Below are 20,044 nucleotides of genomic sequence, written 5' to 3'. Positions count from 1 at the left end.
TATTTTATTTCTTACTTTAACTTCCTTCCCTTCCTAACTTGATGAAGTGTCAAAAAATGTATCTCCCTCAGCAGAGAGAGAGAGAGAGAGAGAGAGAGAGAGAGAGAGAGAGAGAGAGAGAGAGAGAGAGAGAGAGAGAGAGAGAGAGAGAGAGAGAGAGAGAGAGAGAGAGAGAGAGAGAGAGAGAGAGAGAGAGAGAGAGAGAGAGAGAGAGAGAGAGAGAGAGAGAGAGAGAGACAGAGAGACAGAGAGACAGACAGACAGACAGACAGACAGACAGACAGACAGACAGACAGACAGACAGACAGACAGACAGACAGACAGACAGACAGACAGACAGACAGACAGACAGACAGACAGACAGACAGACAGACAGACAGACAGACAGACAGACAGACAGACAGACAGACAGACATAATCATAATCATGCTGGAGAGAGAGATATGTAGAAAATCAATCATGCTGGAAAACTTGGTCTGGAGCCTTGATGTGCCTGTGTCAAGTTGATCAAGTGGCAGTCACCACAGAAGTGTACACAGGCATTTTATCAATGTCAAGCTAACTGCGCTGTTTAGACCATATTTATGGAATGTTATTTTATGTGCCCTTATCAACAGCTGAACCTAACAGACAGATTTGAAGACATGACTACATTACTGATAAGGGGGAAGCCCTTATTTCCAAACAATGCAATTACTTCACTTCTTAGGGAAAATGCATCAAGCTGAGGCAGACAATTGAAGGCATAACTTATCCCACTTTTCTGGTGTTATTTGAAGAGGTTAGACACAATTTGTATCTCCAGAGGCTGTGCAAGATGGAAAGCATGATTGGCATTGTTGGGCAGCTGGAGTAATATCCATCAGCCCATAGCAAAGTTTCTGTCTAAAATCAGGGATTACGTACATAAGTGTAAAACATGGGACTCTGACTCAAGGTACTCGTGACATTGCCACACCTTGAGCAAACATTTGGTCAAAATTGTATGTGCATTTGCTGTTATTACAAACTTTTTAAAGTTGCAGCATCTTGCTCAACATTAGACCATCTCAATATTGTCTTCAGGGCTGCTGAATGGTATTTGGCAAACTGATCTTTATCCTGCAGAGGCTGATTGACAGGTCAATGGCAATTCTTGTTACCTCCCCCTGTCCATTAACTCGCCACCGAACGACATTGTCTAATAATGAAGGCCAGTATGGGTCCAAGTCACTTCTATCTCTTTGTAGAATACGTGGAATATTTATTGTTTCAATTCTACTTCATTCTCATTCCGTCACCTTTCTTCAATTGATGACTGTAGTGGCGCTGCTTCTTGCACTCGTACAGAACTCATGTTTTGTCACCTTTGCAGTGTCATTTTCCACCTTTTCGCAACCCTCTGTCTCCATTTGTGGAAATCTGTGGAATTCTCTGCCTTAGAAGGCAGTGGAGGCCAATTCTCTGAATGCAATCAAGAGAGAGCTAGATAGAGCTCTTAAGGATAGCGGAGTCAGGGGGTATGGGGAGAAGGCAGGAACGGGGTACTGATTGAGAATGATCAGCCATGATCACATTGAATGGCGGTGCTGGCTCGAAGGGCCAAATGGCCTCCTCCTGCACCTATTGTCTATTTCTGACGATAGGTTAGCAATCAGTTTCCATTATAAATCGATTGATAAGCTACAGTTTCTCTTACCATGCATATAATGAGTCTATTTTATTCTCCCAGCTTCTCCATTGCTGTCATGTCTCTTCGCATATCTTTGTCTCAATGGGTCATGCTCCACAATTTCCTCTATATCTAAAGTGATGCCACCACCAGTTACATTTCCTAATCACTCTTCACTTCTGTCTCAGCATTCCAAAGAGATGGTCCCATCCAGATCACTGTGGACCAGTTTTCCATCTTCATCTTCACCTTGTTTAATAGCATATTCCAATGTAGTCCGAGGAGATGCAATGCCTACCCTTTTATTTTCTCCTTTCCTAATGTCCTCGGCTCTAAGCACTCTGCAATGAAACAACAATTTATTTGTAATGCTCGCAAAACATTAGACTATGTTCAATTCACACAATGTGATCTGCTTCATTGAGGAAACTAAATGCAGATTGTGTGACTATGTTATCGGCTAGGGTGATCCTGAATTTTCAGTTATCTGTCAATTTAATTTTCCATGCCACTCCCATTTTGACCTTTCTGACTTTGACCTAAATTATTACAATGAAGGCACAAAGTGCTGGAGTAACTCAGTGAGTTAGTTCTACTTATTACAAAGAAGCACAGTCTCAGCTCAAGAAACAAGATTTCAACTTCTGAATTAACACATTGCACTTTTAAGCTGCACATTTTAATTGTGTATCTCATATTACCAGTATTCCCTTTTGTTTTTCTCTCCTCTGGTATTTCAGGCATTTGTTTCCATTTATACCTGCTCTAGAAATCTCTTCATTATCTTCTTTTTAGCCGACACCACTATTACATGTTATTAAATCTCTACTCATCCTCACATATCTTCCCTTTTATTTTGTTCACAATTCCTCCATCCTCTTTTTATCTAATTTTTTTCCAGATTGATTAAAGTTAATCTCAACTCAATGTTAAATCGGTCTTGTGTCGGAAGGAACTGCAGATATTGGTTTAAACCAAAGATAGACACAAAAAGCTGAAAATCTGCCTTTCTTTCCACAGATGCTGGCTAACCTTTAGAGAATTCTGCTTTCTACTGAAGGATATTTCAAGCATTTTGAATAACTTGTATTCTATTTTGTTTTCGGTAACCCTTCTATCATGAAATGATGAAATGAAGAAGTTAAAAGGATCAAAAAGGTTTTCTAAGAAAGAACAAAACAAGGATGTTAAGAAGCAGCCTGATAAATCCATGATGAACGGTAATCTATCAGCTCTAGGTTATTTCACACGATATCAGTTTCACTTGCGCAGACCGATATCAATCATTTTATTTTTTGCTATACTGAAGCCTGAGTATTGCTCTGTATTGCAATATTTTATGCATTTCAATTCTCTTTCAAGGGATAATGAAACTCCATTATACCTGAAAATGAATTGGCATTGAAGAATATGATTTCACTTAGGGCTATGCAGGAAAGCAGATTGAGAGAGGTTTCACCAAAGGGTCCGATTTGATTTGAATCTTAATGTGAATGGAGAGCAACCTGTTTCTCCTGATCTTCAGAATGAATCTTTTCAGTTCTTTCTTTCAACTGCCTAATACAGCAATTTTGTTTTATTTTTCTGTTTACGACTCATGACATGGCTTTGTAAAATGAATCAGATTTCCAGCTTAAAACTGGGATGCCAGTTCTTATTTTAATTCATTATGTAATCTTCTCGAGCTTTGATTTTATTTCATATTTAAATTTAATATTGATTCGCGCATTTTGGATATTTACTTGGGTCTGTTGCTGCATCAGATGTCCACAAGTTCTTAATTTAGATTTCTAAATTCCCCTCTTTTCTGAACTAAGTACAATATGATTCCAATTAAAATCAAGACAGATTTTCTTGAGCAAATAATAATGAGCATTGTCAAATTTGGTTGAAAAATCGAAAACTGATATGGTGATCTGTGAACCTTATTCCTACAACAAGTTAAGAAATAGTCAGAATTTGGAAATCCATGCCTGAAATTAAACTGCATAATGTCTGACTTTTTTTTTTGGGTGCCACGGATACCAATAAACCACCTACTATAATTATAGACTGAGTTTACAAATATGCCATGATTTGTATTATGCAACAAGTTGAAATGCTTGTGTTCCTACTGTGAAATCATGATTCAGTCTCTTTCTAACTCTAAATTGACAGCAAATTATGTGCTAACAATGCATGGGTAGGTAAAATAGAATTTTCACAGTAGGAAGAACTATTTGAAAGGTGTCTTTAGGTTTTTGACTTGTGACACAGGGCATTTTTGGAAAAGGTAAACACTTGTGTGAGTTGTTTGTTGCATCCCCTTACTTAGATAAATAGCTGAACTGGCCCCCAACATGATAAAAGAGGAGGGGGGGGGGGGGAGGGAGAAATGTGGGGCCAAACACATGAGCAAGGAGGCAAAGGAAGAGGTTGAGAAGAGCTCGGGTCAGAAGGATATTTCAAGAGTAGAGTTCATATGACAACTTTTTTGAAGGTCAATGCCCATGAAAAATGAGTTTCTCCAAGAAGATGGGATCAAAGATCTGCCATATATTACATGCAAAGTAGTGCCTTGGCCACATTGCCTGCTGTAGTTGTAGTTAAACCCACCTTGCACTGCTTTTGCAGACACCGACCGGTTTCAGCTCCAAATTTGTCGTGTTACTGCATTAGCAAAGTGCTTCACAGAGATTGCAGGCAGCATCAAATGCACCATAGTGATATCAACAGCTCGACCTAATAGCACATAATTTTACTGGAACGGCAAAGTATAATTTCCTTAATGCATAACTTCTCTGCAATCACACCTAGAAATTGCAATAGTGGTTGTAAGGCATTTGTGAAGGTCTGGTGTGCCTGTCATTTTTACCCACTTTGCTAGACAAATGGGTGGACAAAATCCCCATACACCGACCGGGCTCCTAACTACTGTCAGCTTAGCAAGAATGTCAAAGCTGGTACAATGAGGGGCATATAGCTGCAAGAAAGGTAGTGGAAACTGCCATTGGATACTCAAACAACAATTTAGATGATTGAATTGGCCAAATTTTGCTGGTTGCAGCAAGCCCCAACAAAGCAAGGTAGTATTTGAGCTCGTAGGACTTTAAGATGAAATTTCTTACATAATAAGTTAACATACTTGAATGTTGGAATTAGAAACAATTGATATAACATATCTCCAGCTGTAATTGACTGCACTTGGACACAGGTGTCTTGCGTTAGCCAAGTGATGTTTTTATAGGGTTGGACTTTATCATTTTAACAATAAATAGTGCATTGATAATTTTGCTTTTTAATGGATACTAGACCTACGTGGACCAGTTGGGTCCAAATCTCTCCTGTGGGCCTCTCCTGTGGGCGGGGGGAGTATCTCCCGGGGCCGTGGGAAGCCGAAGAGGGAAGGGGAGAGGGAGCCACTGACCTCGGCCCCATGCGCCAGCGCTTCAGCCACAGCGAGGCGTCGGCAGGGAACGGTGGCGAAGGGCGGCGAACGGCGGTGACAGCCAGAGCGAGCCGTGGACCTGAAGCCTCTCCTGCAGCTCGGCGGCGAAGGGTAGCAAACGATGGCGTCGGCCATCTTGGTGGACCCTCTGCTGTCGCCTCTGCCGCCACCATGGGAGGAAGGTGAGGTGCAGACCACGCCGGGATGGGCGATGATCATCCCGCTGGTCCTCCCGGGGGAGGGGGGGAAGTGCATTTATTAAAGTTTATTAGGTAAATTGTTTTTAAAAAGTAACAAAAGTCAATTTATTGAGACCACGGGGGAAAGGTGAGTAGGGTGGGCTTAAAATTGGCGTGCTATCATGTATCGTTTTTTTCTGGATGAAAACAGCACAAACAAACATACGGGACAAACAAACTTATGGTGGAACAAACATATGGTGGAACAAACATACAGGAACAGGGGAACAAACAAGATGAGAGTTTTAGTAACATATACTAGACCAAGTGGACCCATTGGGCCCATTCCTCGTAGAGGGGGGACAGGGAAGGGGAGAGGGTGTGATTGAGTGGGGACAGGGAAGGGGAGAGAGTGTGAGTGAGTGAGCCCTGGACCCAAAGCTGTGTTGGTGTAGCACCCTCAACCCCCCCCCACTCAATCTCCCGTATCCCCCCTCCTCCCCCATTGACCCACTCCATCCCCCCTACCCCACCCCCACGTCCCTCCCCTGCCCCCACTCCCCCAGCCCAGCCTCCATCCCCCTCCCCACCCCTATTCCCCACTCCCCCTCTCATGACCTCCCCTCCTCCCCACCCCCACTCTCTCCTGCCCCTCACTGTCCCCCTTCCCCCCCACCCCCACTGTTCCCCTCCCTCCCACTGCCCCCTCCCCCACCCCCTCCTCCCCACTCTCCCCGACCCCCTCCCCCCACCCCCACTCTCCCCCTCCTCCCACCCTCCCCTCCACACACTCGGCCACCATGCCCACTCCCCTCCGTGAAGCCGTTGGCTGCGAAAGGCACTTGCCAGTGCCCGTGCGTTCAACGCTGACGTGTGAGTCTGCCGGAGCGGGGCCAGGCGAGGGGAGAGGGGGGAAGTGCGAGGTGTGGGGAGAGGGGAGAGAGAACGACTGAGCGCGGGCGGCGGTGCTGTCGGCGGCCATCTTGTTTTGGCGAGTGAGGAGCAAATGAAGTCAAACGTGGAGCATTGTGACGTCATAAGCTGAGGTGTTTCAGGAAATGGGTTAGAAAGTGAATTTTTAAACTTTAAAATGTCTGTAGCTTTAAAAATATAGCTTCAATTTGAATGAGAGTTGTTACATAATATGCCCAGGATAATGGTGAGTAACGTGGTGCAAAGATTGTGGCGCGATGGTGTACCATTTTGGCTGTGCGAACCACCAAAGTTATGGTGTGCACAAACACACATACACACGGACAGAGAGTTTTTGTAATAGATATAGATAGATGCTGCCCATCTAGCTTATTAACTTCTTCTAATTACCTGCTACTGAAGTGATTTTTTTTCTATCTGAGGTAGTGCTTTGTTGTGCATATAGTTTTACAAGCAAAATTTCAAATTCAATAAAGTACATTATTCAATATATGGCTTCTGCTCCAATCTAAGATAATTATTTTATTCTAGCTCTGACTTGGTTCTACTATATTATTCCTCTTGACTTGATGACCGTGGGCCTTATAATGTCTGATCTAAACAAGATAAATTTTGAATGATTTTATACCTGCATCGTGAGCAGTGTGATTAAGATGCTGCAATAAAACAACAAGAAAAGCAATTCAAAAGAGATGGAGAAACATCTTGAAACTTATCCTTTATCAGCTTTAAAAGAATATATGAGGCAGGATCTTTAGAAATATGCAATTACCTGCTGGGCATGTGTCAGCGTGATCCAGAAATAAAGAACACGCTGGAGATCAAACAGAGGTTCGTTTGATCTATTGCTCCATGCTGGACCCAGCACTGGCTGAGGGGCCAAATGCGCTTCAAATCTGGCCCCTCAGCTGTCTGTCAGTCATTGAAGTATCATCTATTGAAATCTAAGGGCTACCCCAACTTTCAGTAAGTAACATGGCGAGTGATTTGCTTTGGTTTCTGACAGCATAAGCTGTTGGAAATGTACTACATGGATAGGCTTAATTTCTGCTACTGCTGACAAGTCACCACTCAGGCCCAATTGTCCTGCGGAATGGTTGTGCAGCAGTTCCAATGGGAAGTTGGATGTTGCTCAGCTGAAAAAGTTAAGATCAACTGCGGGCGTCCTGCAAGAGGTGAATGTAGTGTGATACCGCCCATAATTCCTTAATACAATATTAGTAGCAAATTTGGGGGCTTGTACTTAGACAATAGGTGCAGGAATAGGCCATTCAGCCCTTCGAGCCAGCACCGCCATTCAATGCGATCATGGCTGATCACTCCCAATCAGTACCCCGTTCCTGCCTTCTCCCCATACCCCCTCACTCCGCTATCCTTAAGAGCTCTATCCAGCTCTCTCTTGAAAGCATCCAACGAACTGGCCTCCACTGCCTTCTGAGGCAGAGAATTCCACACCTTCACCACTCTGACTGAAAAAGTTCTTCCTCATCTCCGTTCTAAATGGCCTACCCCTTATTCTTAAACTGTGGCCCCTTGTTCTGGACTCCCCCAACATTGGGAACATGTTTCCTGCCTCTAATGTGTCCAATCCCCTAATTATCTTATATGTTTCAATAAGATCCCCCCTCATCCTTCTAAATTCCAGTGTATTTGGCTCTATTATATCAGTGAATAATAATCATTGGAGATAAAAGCTCTGGAACTTAATTTGCTGAACACTTCCCACCAGCCAGCCTGACATTACACTTGTGTTTAGTTTGTAATGAGATTCATTGTTAATCCCTTGTTCTACCTTGAGTTTCAATGATTTTTACAATGAACTCAGAGAATCATCTGAAAATTTAAAATAACTATATCACAAAATGATTTGGATGGGTGAAACATTTTCAAAACAATATTTACCCCTTTAAAATTTTATGTAGACCATTCTTTATTAAAATACATGCACAATTGCATCAAATCTAGTAGATATCTAATTGCCTGATTCAAATTTATTGTCGTTTAAAACATCAAAATTGCTCCAAACTTCTAATTCTTCAGACCACCATCACTTCCAAATAGTTCCTCCAAGATGACAAATTTGTCCTAATTTTTTTTCCACCTGATCAGAATGGATAAACATTCCTGTAGGAAATATTTCTCACTGTTTTAGCTTATTTTTATTTTGACATAATCATTCTCTGCTCAGATGTGAACTGCTGATACTGTTTAGCGTACTGGAGCAATGCTGGGTATGTGGCTAGAAGAATATTGGGGTGCTGGGCCACATTTGACGATGAGAGTGAAGCCATGTGTGTGGCTGGAATACATTGAGGGTCAGAGCCAGGTGTGTAACAGGAAATCAATGGGGAGTGGGGGTGGATCTGCGATGCTGGCAGATTGTCATCTCAAGATGGCCAGGAGTATGGCCAAGTGCATTGATAGTGTTATCAAGCAGTAATTACTCACCAATAAATCTTTGGGATGGTTAGTTTCAGTTCCACCAATTCCGGTCCCCTTCTGACACAATTACAGCCGTGGAGGAATGATGAATTAAATAATGAATTCCAGAAGGGAGAGAACGATGACTGCTCTAAACTATAGCCTGCATTTGACCAAGTGTGGTATCAGGAACTGTAGCAGAGGATATTGATAATCGATTGGAAAACTGTCCACTGGCTGATCTCATCTCACACGAAGGAAGATGGTTGTATTTGTTGAAGACCAATCAACTCAATCTCAGCACATCTCATAAGGTCATAAGGAATTAGGCTATTCAGCCCATCGAGTCTACTCCACCATTCAATCATGGCTGATCTATCTCTCCCTCCTAGCCCCATTCTCCTGCCTTCTCCCCATAATCTCTGACACCTGTACTAATCAAGAATCTATCTACGCCTTAAAAATATCCACTGACAGCCTCCACAGCCTTCTGTGGTAAAGAATTCCACAGATTCACCGCCCTCTGACTAAAGAAATTTCTCCTCATCTCCTTCCTAAACGAATGTCATTTAATTCTGAGGTTATGACACGTAGACTCTCCCACTAGTGGAAACATCCTCTCCACATCCACTCTTTCCAATCTCAATTCTTCATGGTGTTCAGATGTGGCAGTCTTGTCCAACCCCTGCTCCCCTCACCTGAAACATATAACAGTGAAGTGCCATCTCTTCTTCTTGGGTTCCTAAAAGGAATTCCCCTTTTATTGTCATGACTGAATTCTACAGGTTGGCCCAGACGGCTCGGCCAGCTCTGGAGAAACAATGCATCTTCGTCAACAAACATCCGTTGGCATTCCCTGATGCCGCCTTCATCCTAGCAGGGAACATCAAAGGCACTAGCCTGAAGAAGACACTTTCAAACCATCATCAAGACATTTCCTGCAGCACCAGAAGACCAAATAATCGCGATCACCACTATTCCACCATCAGAGATACCTAGCCAATTAACCTACAAACCTGCACATCTTTGGAATGTGGGTGGAAACTGGAGCAGCCGGAGAAAACCCATGCTCTGTCACAGGGAGAATGTACAAAATCCATACAGACAACACCTGTAGTCAAGATTGAGCCTGGGTCCCTGGCGCTGCAAGGCAACTGCTCTACCTCTGTGTACACTGTGCAATCTATTTGAATTTAGCTTATTGTCACATGTACTGAGGTACAGTGAAAAGCTTTTGTTGCGTGCCAACCAGTCAGCGGAAAGACAATACATGATTACAATCGAGCCATTCACAATGTACAGATGCGTGATAACGAATGACTTCCTCATAGGCAGATCTTGATCAGTGCCAATTAGCCACAATGACTATCATTAATGACTATCAGCACTGGGGCACCACAAGCCTGCATGATTCCATGACTCTAGGTCAGTCTGTTAATTGGCCACTGCATATTACCCCTAGTTCACAGGTTATGGGAGTAGAATTAGGCCATTCAGCCCATCGAGCCTACTCCGCCATTCAATCATGGCTGATCTCTGCCTCCTAATCTCATTTTCCTGCCTTCTCCCCATAACCCTTGACAACCGTTCTAATCAAGAATTTGTCAATCTCTTCCTTAAGAATATCCACTGACTTGGCAATGAGTTCCATAGATTAACTACCCTCTGACTAAAGATGTTACTTCTCACCTCCTTTCTAAAAGAGCGCCCTTTAATTCTGAGGCTATGACCTGTGGCCCGAGACTTTCCCACCAGTGGAAATATCCTTTCCACATCCACTCTATGCCTTTCATTATTCTGTAAGTTTCAATGAGGTCCCCCCTCAATCTTCTAATCTCCAGCGAGCACAGGCCCAGTGCTGTCAAATGTTCATCATATGCTAACCCACTCATTCCTGGTGTATAGTTGAGTGTAGAATCTGGGGAGAGTTGATGGGAATGTGGAAACATGGACTTGATGGCCTGTTGCTGTGCTGTGTGATTGGCTCTAAAACATCCCTGCTGTCTTAGCTAGATTTTAAAGAAAATTTGTCTTCAGCTCTACTCCCTGAACAATATTTTTTTTAAACATGCACTGATTAAAAATGCAGTTTCCAAAGTAACTCTTCATCTAAATCCATTTTTAGTACTAAAAATGAAGTTAGCTGAATTAAATTATCAAAGGCAGGTTAACCACAATTGCCTTTGATGCACAGAGATCAACCAGCTAAAGTTCACATTCCTGAATGCATCCTGGATTCCCACTTGAAAGTAAACATGTTGGGATAATGCCAGGCTTGGGTTCGTTCAACTATGCTAACAATAAGATGGAATTGGTGCAACCACTGATTGTTTCGGCCTTTCTACAAAGATTATTGCTTGGCCTCTGATCATCTTACCAGCCCTACTGGAGGGAAAGTGAAAATTAATTTGTAAAAAAATTGTGTTCACCATACTAAAATTTGAAATTGCAAGATTACAAATCATTTGCTTATAAGGTAATGATCTCAAAGTGGACCTTTGTTCACAATGTTTTATTTTTCCTCAATTGTAGATATAAAAATGAGTATAACTTCTTCAGACACTAAAGAAGCAAAAGCCTTGGACACCTCTGCAAATCCTGGTGAACCAACCACAAGTAATGCAAACAGAACTTTAGAAGACAGCAAAGGCAATGATAATTTAACTGATAGTGAAGAAGACGATGATGATGATGATGATGATGATGATGATATTGATGGTAAAAGCAACTCAAGAGAAGAAAAAAAGGCACCAATTGAGTTGATGGGAGAGGTAAAATTAAAGTTTTGTTTTTTTAAAAGCTTCTAATTATTTGTGTAAAATATTAAATGTAACCTAATTAGGTAATAATAAACTTAATACCATGGAAAGTGGAGCACTATACAAAAAATGGTCAAAGATGAATTTGGGAATAAGATCATTTGATTTATTTGAGAGCCAACATGCAGTTAAATTTTGTGAGGAGTCGTATTCAAAAAATTCTGGAACATTCAACAGGTCAGGTAACTGATTGTATCAGAATGGGCCATGTCATCCATTTCCGAATTTGATTCATTTTTTCCTTCTCCAGTAGCATAGCCTGACCTGTTAGCCATTTCTGCAATCTTATATTTTGCAACTGCAGCATTTGTTACTCCAGCATTTTGTCTATCTTTGCAACTTCTACACTTCCTTATCAATGTTTTCACTGCCCAAATGCCCTAATTTCTGTAGCTTTTAAGAACATATTCACAAGGACCATATTCTTTCTCCCTAACTGCTTCCATTAACCCATCCGCCAGATGGTCTTGTTCTATAGATAATCCATAAAGCAATCCTTGCCTCACGTGACAGAGATTTCCTTTCTCTTATTGAATTGAATTGAATAAATTTTATTCGCCAAATATGTATACATACAAGGAACTTGCCTTGGTGCTTTGCTCACAAGTAACACGGTACGGTACGGTAGCGCAGCGGTAGAGTTGCTGCTTTACAGCGAATGCAGCGCCGGAGACTCAGGTTCGATCCTGACTACGGGTGCTGCACTGTAAGGAGTTTGTACATTCTCCCCGTGACCTGCGTGGGTTTTCTTCGAGATCTTCGGTTTCCTCCCACACTCCAAAGACGTACAGGTATGTAGGTTAATTGGCTGGGTAAATATAAAAATTGTCCCTAGTGGGTGTAGGACTTGGTGGGCCGAAAAAGGCCTGTTTCCGGCTGTATATATATGATATGATATGATATGATAACACAGTAGACAATTAAAAATAAAACATTATAATTTAAACATGTAAAGAATTAAATAAAATACCAGAGCAACAGGAGGCTACAGACTTTTGGCTGTTGAGTAGAGCTACTGCTCGTGGAAAAAAGCTGTTTTTATGTCCGGCTGTGGCGGCTTTGACAGTCCAGAGTCGCCTTCCAGAGGGAAGTGCTTCAAAGAGTTTGTGGCCAGGGTGAGAGGGGTCAGAGATGATCTTACCCGCTCACTTCCTGGCCCTTGCAGTGTACAGTTCGTCGATGGAGGGGAAAGGTTACAGCCAACAACCTTCTTGGCTGATCGAACGATGTGCTGCAGCCTCCGGATGTCATTGTTGGTGGCTGAGCCAACCCAGACCATGATGGAGAAGGTGAGGACAGACTCTATGATGGCAGTATAAAACTGGACCATCATTTCCTGTGGCAGATTGTGTTTTCTCAGCTGCCGCAGGAAGTACATCCTCTGTTGGGCCTTTTTGACTGTGGAGTTGATGGTAGCCTCCCATTTAAGGTCCCTGGAGATGATGGTTCCAAAGAACTTAAATGGCTCCAGAGATGTGACTGTGGTGTTGTTGATGGTGAGTGTGGGGAGGGGAGGGGGAGCTCTCCTAAAGGCTACAATCAATTCCACCGTCTTAAGAGCATTGAGCTCCAGGTTGTTGCGATGGCACCAGGATGCCAGTTGTGTCACTTCCTGTCTTCCTCCCCATCCTGGATCAGTCCAATCAGGGTTGTGTCGTCCGCAAACTTGAGAAGCTTGACAGAGGAGTCTGTGGAGGTGCAGTCGTTGGTGTAGAAGAGAGTAGAGGAGAGGGGAGAGTACGCAGCCTTGCTGAGGGTCAGCGGGTCCGAGATGTACTTTCCCAGCCTCACCCGCTGCTTCCTGTCTGTCAGGAAGTTGGTGATCCACTGACAGAGGGATTTAGGCACAGTCAACTGGGAGAGTTTGGAGTGCAGTAGCTCTGTCACAATGGTGTTGAATGCAGAGCTAAAATCCACAAACAAAATCCTTGCATCGGTCCCCTGGCGGTGTAGGTGCTAGAGGATGACGTGCAGGCCTAGGTTGACTGCGTCATCCACTGATCTATTTGCCTGGTATGCAAACTATAGGGGTTCCAGCAGAGGGTTTGTGATATTTTTCAGGTGGGCCAGCACAAGTCTTTCAAAGGTCTTCATGACTACAGAGGTCAGTGCGATAGGGCTGTAGTCATTAAGACCAGTAATCCTTGGCTTTTTGGCTACGGGAACAATAGTGGGGACTTTGAAGCAGGCAGGGACAGTGCAGGTTTGCAGGGACCGATTGAAAATGTCGGTGTAGACTGGTGCCAGTTGTTCGGCACAGAGCTTCCACACCATCCCTTCCTCACCCTTCTTGCAATTTCATACACTTTTTGTGCCTTCCCAATTCTTGATGAAGCATCTTTAACCAAAAAACATTAACTGTTTCTCTTTCTAGTTATGCTAACTGACCTGCTGTATGTTTCCAGCATTTCCTGTTTTTATATACTGATTTCTAGCATCTGCATTTTTTCTACTTTTGCTTCACAATAGGCAGTGTCCAATGCACAGACCTGCCTGGTTTGTGGACCAAGTTAGGATATCAACTGGGAGAAAAGTCTTGAAGGTTGGTATCTGCACTTTAGCCCTTGGCCCATAATGCTATCACTTCTGTGTGATATTTTTCTGGCCTGTTACTTTCAATTTACTGAATTATGCATCTCCTGTGAAATATTCCTTGCAAAACATTCAGACAGATTCACATGTGTGGTTATTGATGATGCTCAATGTCAAAATCTGATTGTCAACAATTTTTCTGACGTCAAGAAAATTTGAAGTGAGAGGTTGCTTTTGAACTCCTTGAGTTCCAGTCATCAATCAAGATGATTATTTCCCAGGTCTAAGTTTAAAGGATAATGATTGTGTTCAAAGGATCTTCCTAACTTATTCTAACTATACTAAATGAGCCAGTTTTAACTGGGCATTTGTCAGTATTTATCTGAATGAAACACAACATAATGCACTAAGTGCTCAAATTTATTTTATATCTGATATCTTCTCGGGCAAAAAAAAGTTATCCTTTGGCTGAATTATATCTTATCTGGTTCCATGCACTTATTATAGTTACCATCTATGCACTCTGCTATCTAGATTATGCCAATGGGTGACAATACTCACACACATTGTAGTGCTTTATGTGCTACATGCCATTGCTCCAGATATCAGTCTTTCAAGGGTCCCATTTTTAACAGAGTCATAGAATTGTTATAATGCAAAGGAATCCAGTCAACCTTTTAAGTTTATGCTAACCTCTAATTGAGGAATATGTCCCATAGTCCCACTATCTCCCCAAAACTATTATTATTTTTCAGGTGCTTATCTAATTCCCTTCCTTAGGCATTGATTGATTCTGTTTTCACCAACTTTACATATAATGAATTCCAATTCATAACCAACCTCTAAGTAAAATATTTTCCTCATACCCCCCACATATCTTTTGCCCATTAAAAAAACATTGTGCACTGGCTCTCAAACCATATATTATTGAGAATATTTTTCCCTATTTACCCTATCAAAACTACTCATGATTTGTGCACTCCCAACACCTATTCCCTCAACCTTCTTTATTCCCCGGGGGAATAACTTTGGCTTATTTTGAAATCCTTTAACCTATAGGTATTCAATACGAGCAGATCTGTCATAGAACTATGATTTAAGGTCTGCCTATTTCATTTAACCAGTGCCAGCAGTCAAATTTCAAAGTTTTATTTCGTGTTTTTTCCCAAGCAGAGGCTGTGTGTGTATTTATTTGTTTGAGAGAATGAGACTGAAATGAATGAAGAAAACAAGGCAACTATACATTTAGCTTTTGTTAGTTTTGAATTGCAAAATACTTTGTAAATGCCAGGCACATTAAGCTTAGAGAGCAACATCATACTTTAAGTGCCTTTAAAAACCAAATTCATCGAATGTTGAGGATGAGCACAATCTCTTTTGACCACTTTGCTTGGCTTCTACTCAATATTACTATACAATTCGTAACAGCTTTGAGAGAGGTCAAGAATGAAGCAGCATTGAAAGCAACAGAAGAATGGAAAGCCTAGATAAAGTGGATATGGAGAGGTTGGTTCCAGGAATGGGAGAGTCTAGGACCAGAGGGCACAGCCTCAGAATAAAAGGACGTACCTTTGGAATAGAGATGAGGAATTTATTTAGCCAGAGGGTGGTGAATCTGGAATTCATTAGATGGCTGTGGAGGCCAAGTCATTGGGTATTTTTTTAAGCTGAGATTGATTGTTTCTTTATTAGTAAGGGTGTCATAGGTTGCAAGGAGAAGGCAGGAGAATAGGGTTGAGGGAGAAAAATTGATCAGCAATGATCGAATGGCTTGCTCGGCCGATTGAATAATTCTGCTCATATTTCTTATGATCAATGAACTTGTGATCTTATGACTTTAGAGTTTTTGAATTATCACGATTGTATCTAGAAGTTTGACATATTGATCTGAGGACTATAGTGAATCCTGAGCAGCAGCTGTGGAATTTCAGTTAATAAAATTAAATAAACCTTAAAGTTGAAACTTCTAGTTGTCATAAAAACCCATGTGACTCACTTCAGGGAATGAGATCTGCTGCCTTTTCATGATCTGGCTAACATGCAACCCCAAACCCACAGTAATGTAGTTGACTCTTACTTCCTTCAAGAATAACTTCTGCAAACTTCGTCGGTCCACTGACAACGAGGGTTAGGAAATGAGTGCAACTGAGGCGGCTGTCTCATAGTTCCAGATAGCCATGATTGATGATGACACAAGGAAGCTGGTTTACAAAAAAAAAGCACAAAAAGAAGGGTCCCAACCCGAAATGTTGCCTTTCCGTGTTCTCCAGAGATGCTGCCTGATTCGCTGAGTTACTCCAGCTCTTTGTGTCTGTTTCCGGCGCTGCCTATACATGTTATTTTTACTTTTTCCAGGTGCTCCTATTTTTTCCTGCATTCCAAAAATTTGTAAGCTGGTTGATTAACTAGCCACTGTAAATTGCCCCTAGATTTTAGGTGAAATAGATTCTGAGAAGGAGTTGTTGGACAGAATAAGTGAATGAGCAAAGGGTCAATGTAAAAAGTGTGGTTTATGGTCACTGCGGACTCGGTGGGCCAAAGGGACTTTTTCCATGCTATATTTCTCTGACTCTCCTTTACAGCATTCCTTACATCCTGTAAATGATTTTTTTTAAAACACTGGAGACTGAATGAGTTCATAATTATGGCTTTATCACACGTAATCCGAGCATAAACAGTGGAAGGACCACGCCTCTTCAAAAAGTGCCTACCTGCCAATTCCATCAGGCACCATCTGCCCCATCTGTGGAACAGTGCTGTTCTTACTTTGGCTTCATTGGCTGGCAAGCAGGAAACAGAAATTTAGCATAAAAAGTAATGAGTGGTGTGTCACAGGGATTGATGCTGATGCCTCAATTTTGTATATTTTTGAATAAATGAATTGAATAATACAACTGGAAGTTTGGTTGCCATAATTACAGAGCCACAGAGATAGGTGGGAGAGTTAGTTGCAAGAAGGATATAGGGAAGCTATAAAGGGATGTAGATAGGCTAAGTGACTGGATAAAGATCCAGCAAATGTAGTAGTAAACGGTAGGAAAATATGAAATGATCCACTTTGCAAGGACATATAAAAAGGCAAAGTGTTTTTTATCTGATGAGACATTTGTAAAGCTCTAGATGTAGTGGGATCCAGGACCATCATTCGCATAGGGCTAGTCATTAGGAAAGCTAATGCTGTTATTGTTTGTTGCTCGGAGAATTGATTTCAAAAACGGAAAGGCTATGCTTCAGTTAATATAGTAGAGTTTGTGCACAAACATTGCTCTCCATTAGAAGAAAAATGTATTGGCATTCGTTCAGTGAACCCAGAGGGAGCTATAGAAGCAGATACAATTATAACTGTTAAAAGATATTTGGACAGGTATATGGATAGCAGGCAAATGGACTAGATGGCCCAGAGGGCCTGTTTCCAATGTGAACAACTCTATGACTCCAAAAGGTTTACCAAAGTAATATGGCCATGTGGACATGTGAGGAAAATTTGGACTGATTAGATAGACTTGTGATAGGAGATGAGAAGAGTGAGAGTGGACGATTGAATCACGTGAAATTCTTAAGTCTTCATAGGGTGCATATGAAGAAGTTTTTTCTCTTGTGGGAGAATCCAGAACATTTTTCCTCTTGTAACCTTCACCCTCAAAGGACAGTGAAAGCAAGTCTATCTCCAAGTTAAAATGTCAAAAATCTTGCTTTCACTATCCTTTGAGAGTAGGAGTTACAAAGAATTTTCAAGAGGAAAAATGTTGCATGGGCTTGAAAGGTTACAACAGGTAGACAGGAATATGGAGCTTAAAATTAGATTGGCCTGGATTTTAGCAGACCAGGCTTGAGAGGTGAGTGGCTTACTTATGTTTGTAATTCACATATTCATAATAGTTACTTCAGGACCAACATAACCATACAGGAAACAAGTCATCCTCAATGCCGAGGCACTGCCTAAGAAAAAGTGTCTTGTATTTTCTTTTTGACTGACAGATTCTAGCAACTCAAACTGTACTTCTCATCCTTCAGTTACTCCAGACCTTTGGTTTACAGTCCATCATCCCAACAGTTGTACGTGCTTGCAAATGCTATCCACCTGAGTTTTACCAAAGTCTAGCATCTAGTGCCAAAGTCTACAGGCTATCAAAGACGAGGATTGTCCCTGTATACTAAACCTACCAATTTTTTACAATATTGATTAACAACAAAGGCACGAAATGGCGCTCACTGCTAATACTTTCCAATAGTTGAATATATTGATATGAATCCTTTGTATGATATTTGTCACTGTGAGCATCTTGCCTCAATGAAGGGGAAAGGAAATTGACGTAGTATTTTACCAGGAGACTATTCTGGACAAAACCATGAACATAGTTTTTTATTATAAGTAATTTTGAATTTTTGCCTTTACTAATGATAATTGAAAGTTTTATAGTTGATTATTATAGGGAAGCAGCCCAATTGTCTGTATCCTCCTGAATCATATCCTAACTTTATGCAGATATATTTTGTAATTGAGTAAAATGAAAAACTGCTGAGAATCATGATGGTTGATGACATTTGAGTTCTACTCTTTCCACAACATCTACTTGGAAGCAGGTTACCACAGTGTTCTCACTTCCAATGGATATTGGGATTAAAGTTTAAACTGTATAAAAGGTTCAAGGTGTAAGATAGTGCTAATTTCGTCAAATTAATTCAAAAATTGGTGGAGTAAATATTCCTCTCTGGACAGCTTCTGGGATAGATGAAACTGTGATCTCTTATTACCAACCTCCAATCGTTTACATGTCTTGCCTGCATTCATTTTTAAAAGAAAGCCCAGAACTTGCTATCAAAGATGTCGGTGCAGTAAGGCAATGACTGGCCATTCTTTCACTGTATCCCATATGCAACAAATATGTAAATCCTAAACTGGAGGAATTGTTTCCATGCTATATTTCCAGACATCATTCAAGAATGGTCATATTGTTCAGCACATTGTTGCAGAATTGAATATTTTAACTTTAGGCAGGTTAGATAGTGGCATTTCATTTATTCAGTTTATTTATGGGATAATGGTGCTGTTCTGCAGTGTCACCTGCTGGCTTGAGTGCACTATACTGTTTGAAAAGCATAAAAATATTGTTATCATTATTAAAGATAATATGCAAAATATGTCTGTATGAAGTTAGGATTTATGTAGGAAAATAACTGCAGATAACTCGCGACCCAGTCAGAGATGCTGCCTGACCCGCTGAGTTACTCCAGCAGTTTGTGAAGTTAGGATTTGATCACCAGTAGAAAGAGAATTAAAATGCAAGTGAGCTGTTACCCTGTAGAAATCGGCTATGGAACTTTCAATTGTAAACAATACGAACATGAAGAATTACAGGGAAATGACATTTTGTAATGCATGATCTGGTGCTACTTTGGTGGAAGCACATTGTACTCAATTCTTCCTTACCATGGCCAGTGGTTCTGCAGGAGGCTGCCGGTATTCGAGAGTCATGAGTGTTATATTGTCAAATGTCCTGAAACGGAACAATGAAATTCTTACAAATAAGTAAACATATTACTCTGTAAAATCCATAATAAACGTTTGGTTACAAAAAAGTTCAGAGTATCTACACCGATCAGCCAAAACATTATGATCACTGACAGGCGGTGAATAACTTTAATTATCTCGTTACAATGGCACCTGTGAAGGGGTGGGATATATTAGGCAGCAAGTGAACAGTCAGTTCTTGAAGTTGATGTGTTGGATGCAGGAGAAATGGGCAGGAGTAAAGACCTGAGCGACTTTGACAAGGGCCAAATTGTTATGGCCAGCCGACTGGGTTAGAGCATCTCTGAAATGGCAAGGCCTGTTGGGTGCTCCTGGTCAGCAGTGGTGAGTACCAACCACAGTGGTCCAAGGAGGGACAAACCACAAACCGGCGACAGGGTGTTGGGCGCCCAAGGCTCATCGATGCACGAGGGCAACGAAGGCTATCCCATCTGGTCCGAACCGACAGAAGGTCTACTGTGGCACAAGTCATATGTTTTGGCTCATCAGGTCATAATGTTTTGGCTGATCGGTGTATATATTAAAAATACAGTCAAATAAATAGGCAAT

The 20,044-nt window shown here is 41.5% G+C and overlaps 1 protein-coding gene across 1 annotated transcript in view; it reads left to right on the top strand.

Annotated features, from left to right (window-relative positions):
* The window catches only part of erich2 (glutamate-rich 2), a 52,918-nt gene that overhangs the window by 8,981 nt on the left and 23,893 nt on the right, over positions 1 to 20,044 (top strand). Inside the window, exons 2-3 of the mRNA XM_078404620.1 lie at positions 11,144 to 11,382; positions 13,904 to 13,972. Coding sequence (XP_078260746.1) covers positions 11,144 to 11,382; positions 13,904 to 13,972 — 308 coding nt within the window. The remainder of the gene's footprint in view (positions 1 to 11,143; positions 11,383 to 13,903; positions 13,973 to 20,044) is intronic.

This window comes from Rhinoraja longicauda, chromosome 8 (genome assembly GCF_053455715.1).
Source record: "Rhinoraja longicauda isolate Sanriku21f chromosome 8, sRhiLon1.1, whole genome shotgun sequence".
In the NCBI taxonomy this organism is placed as follows: Eukaryota; Metazoa; Chordata; class Chondrichthyes; order Rajiformes; family Arhynchobatidae; genus Rhinoraja; species Rhinoraja longicauda.
The sequence above is the reverse complement of the archived record's forward strand: the minus strand, read 5'-3'. Positions and strand labels throughout refer to the sequence as shown.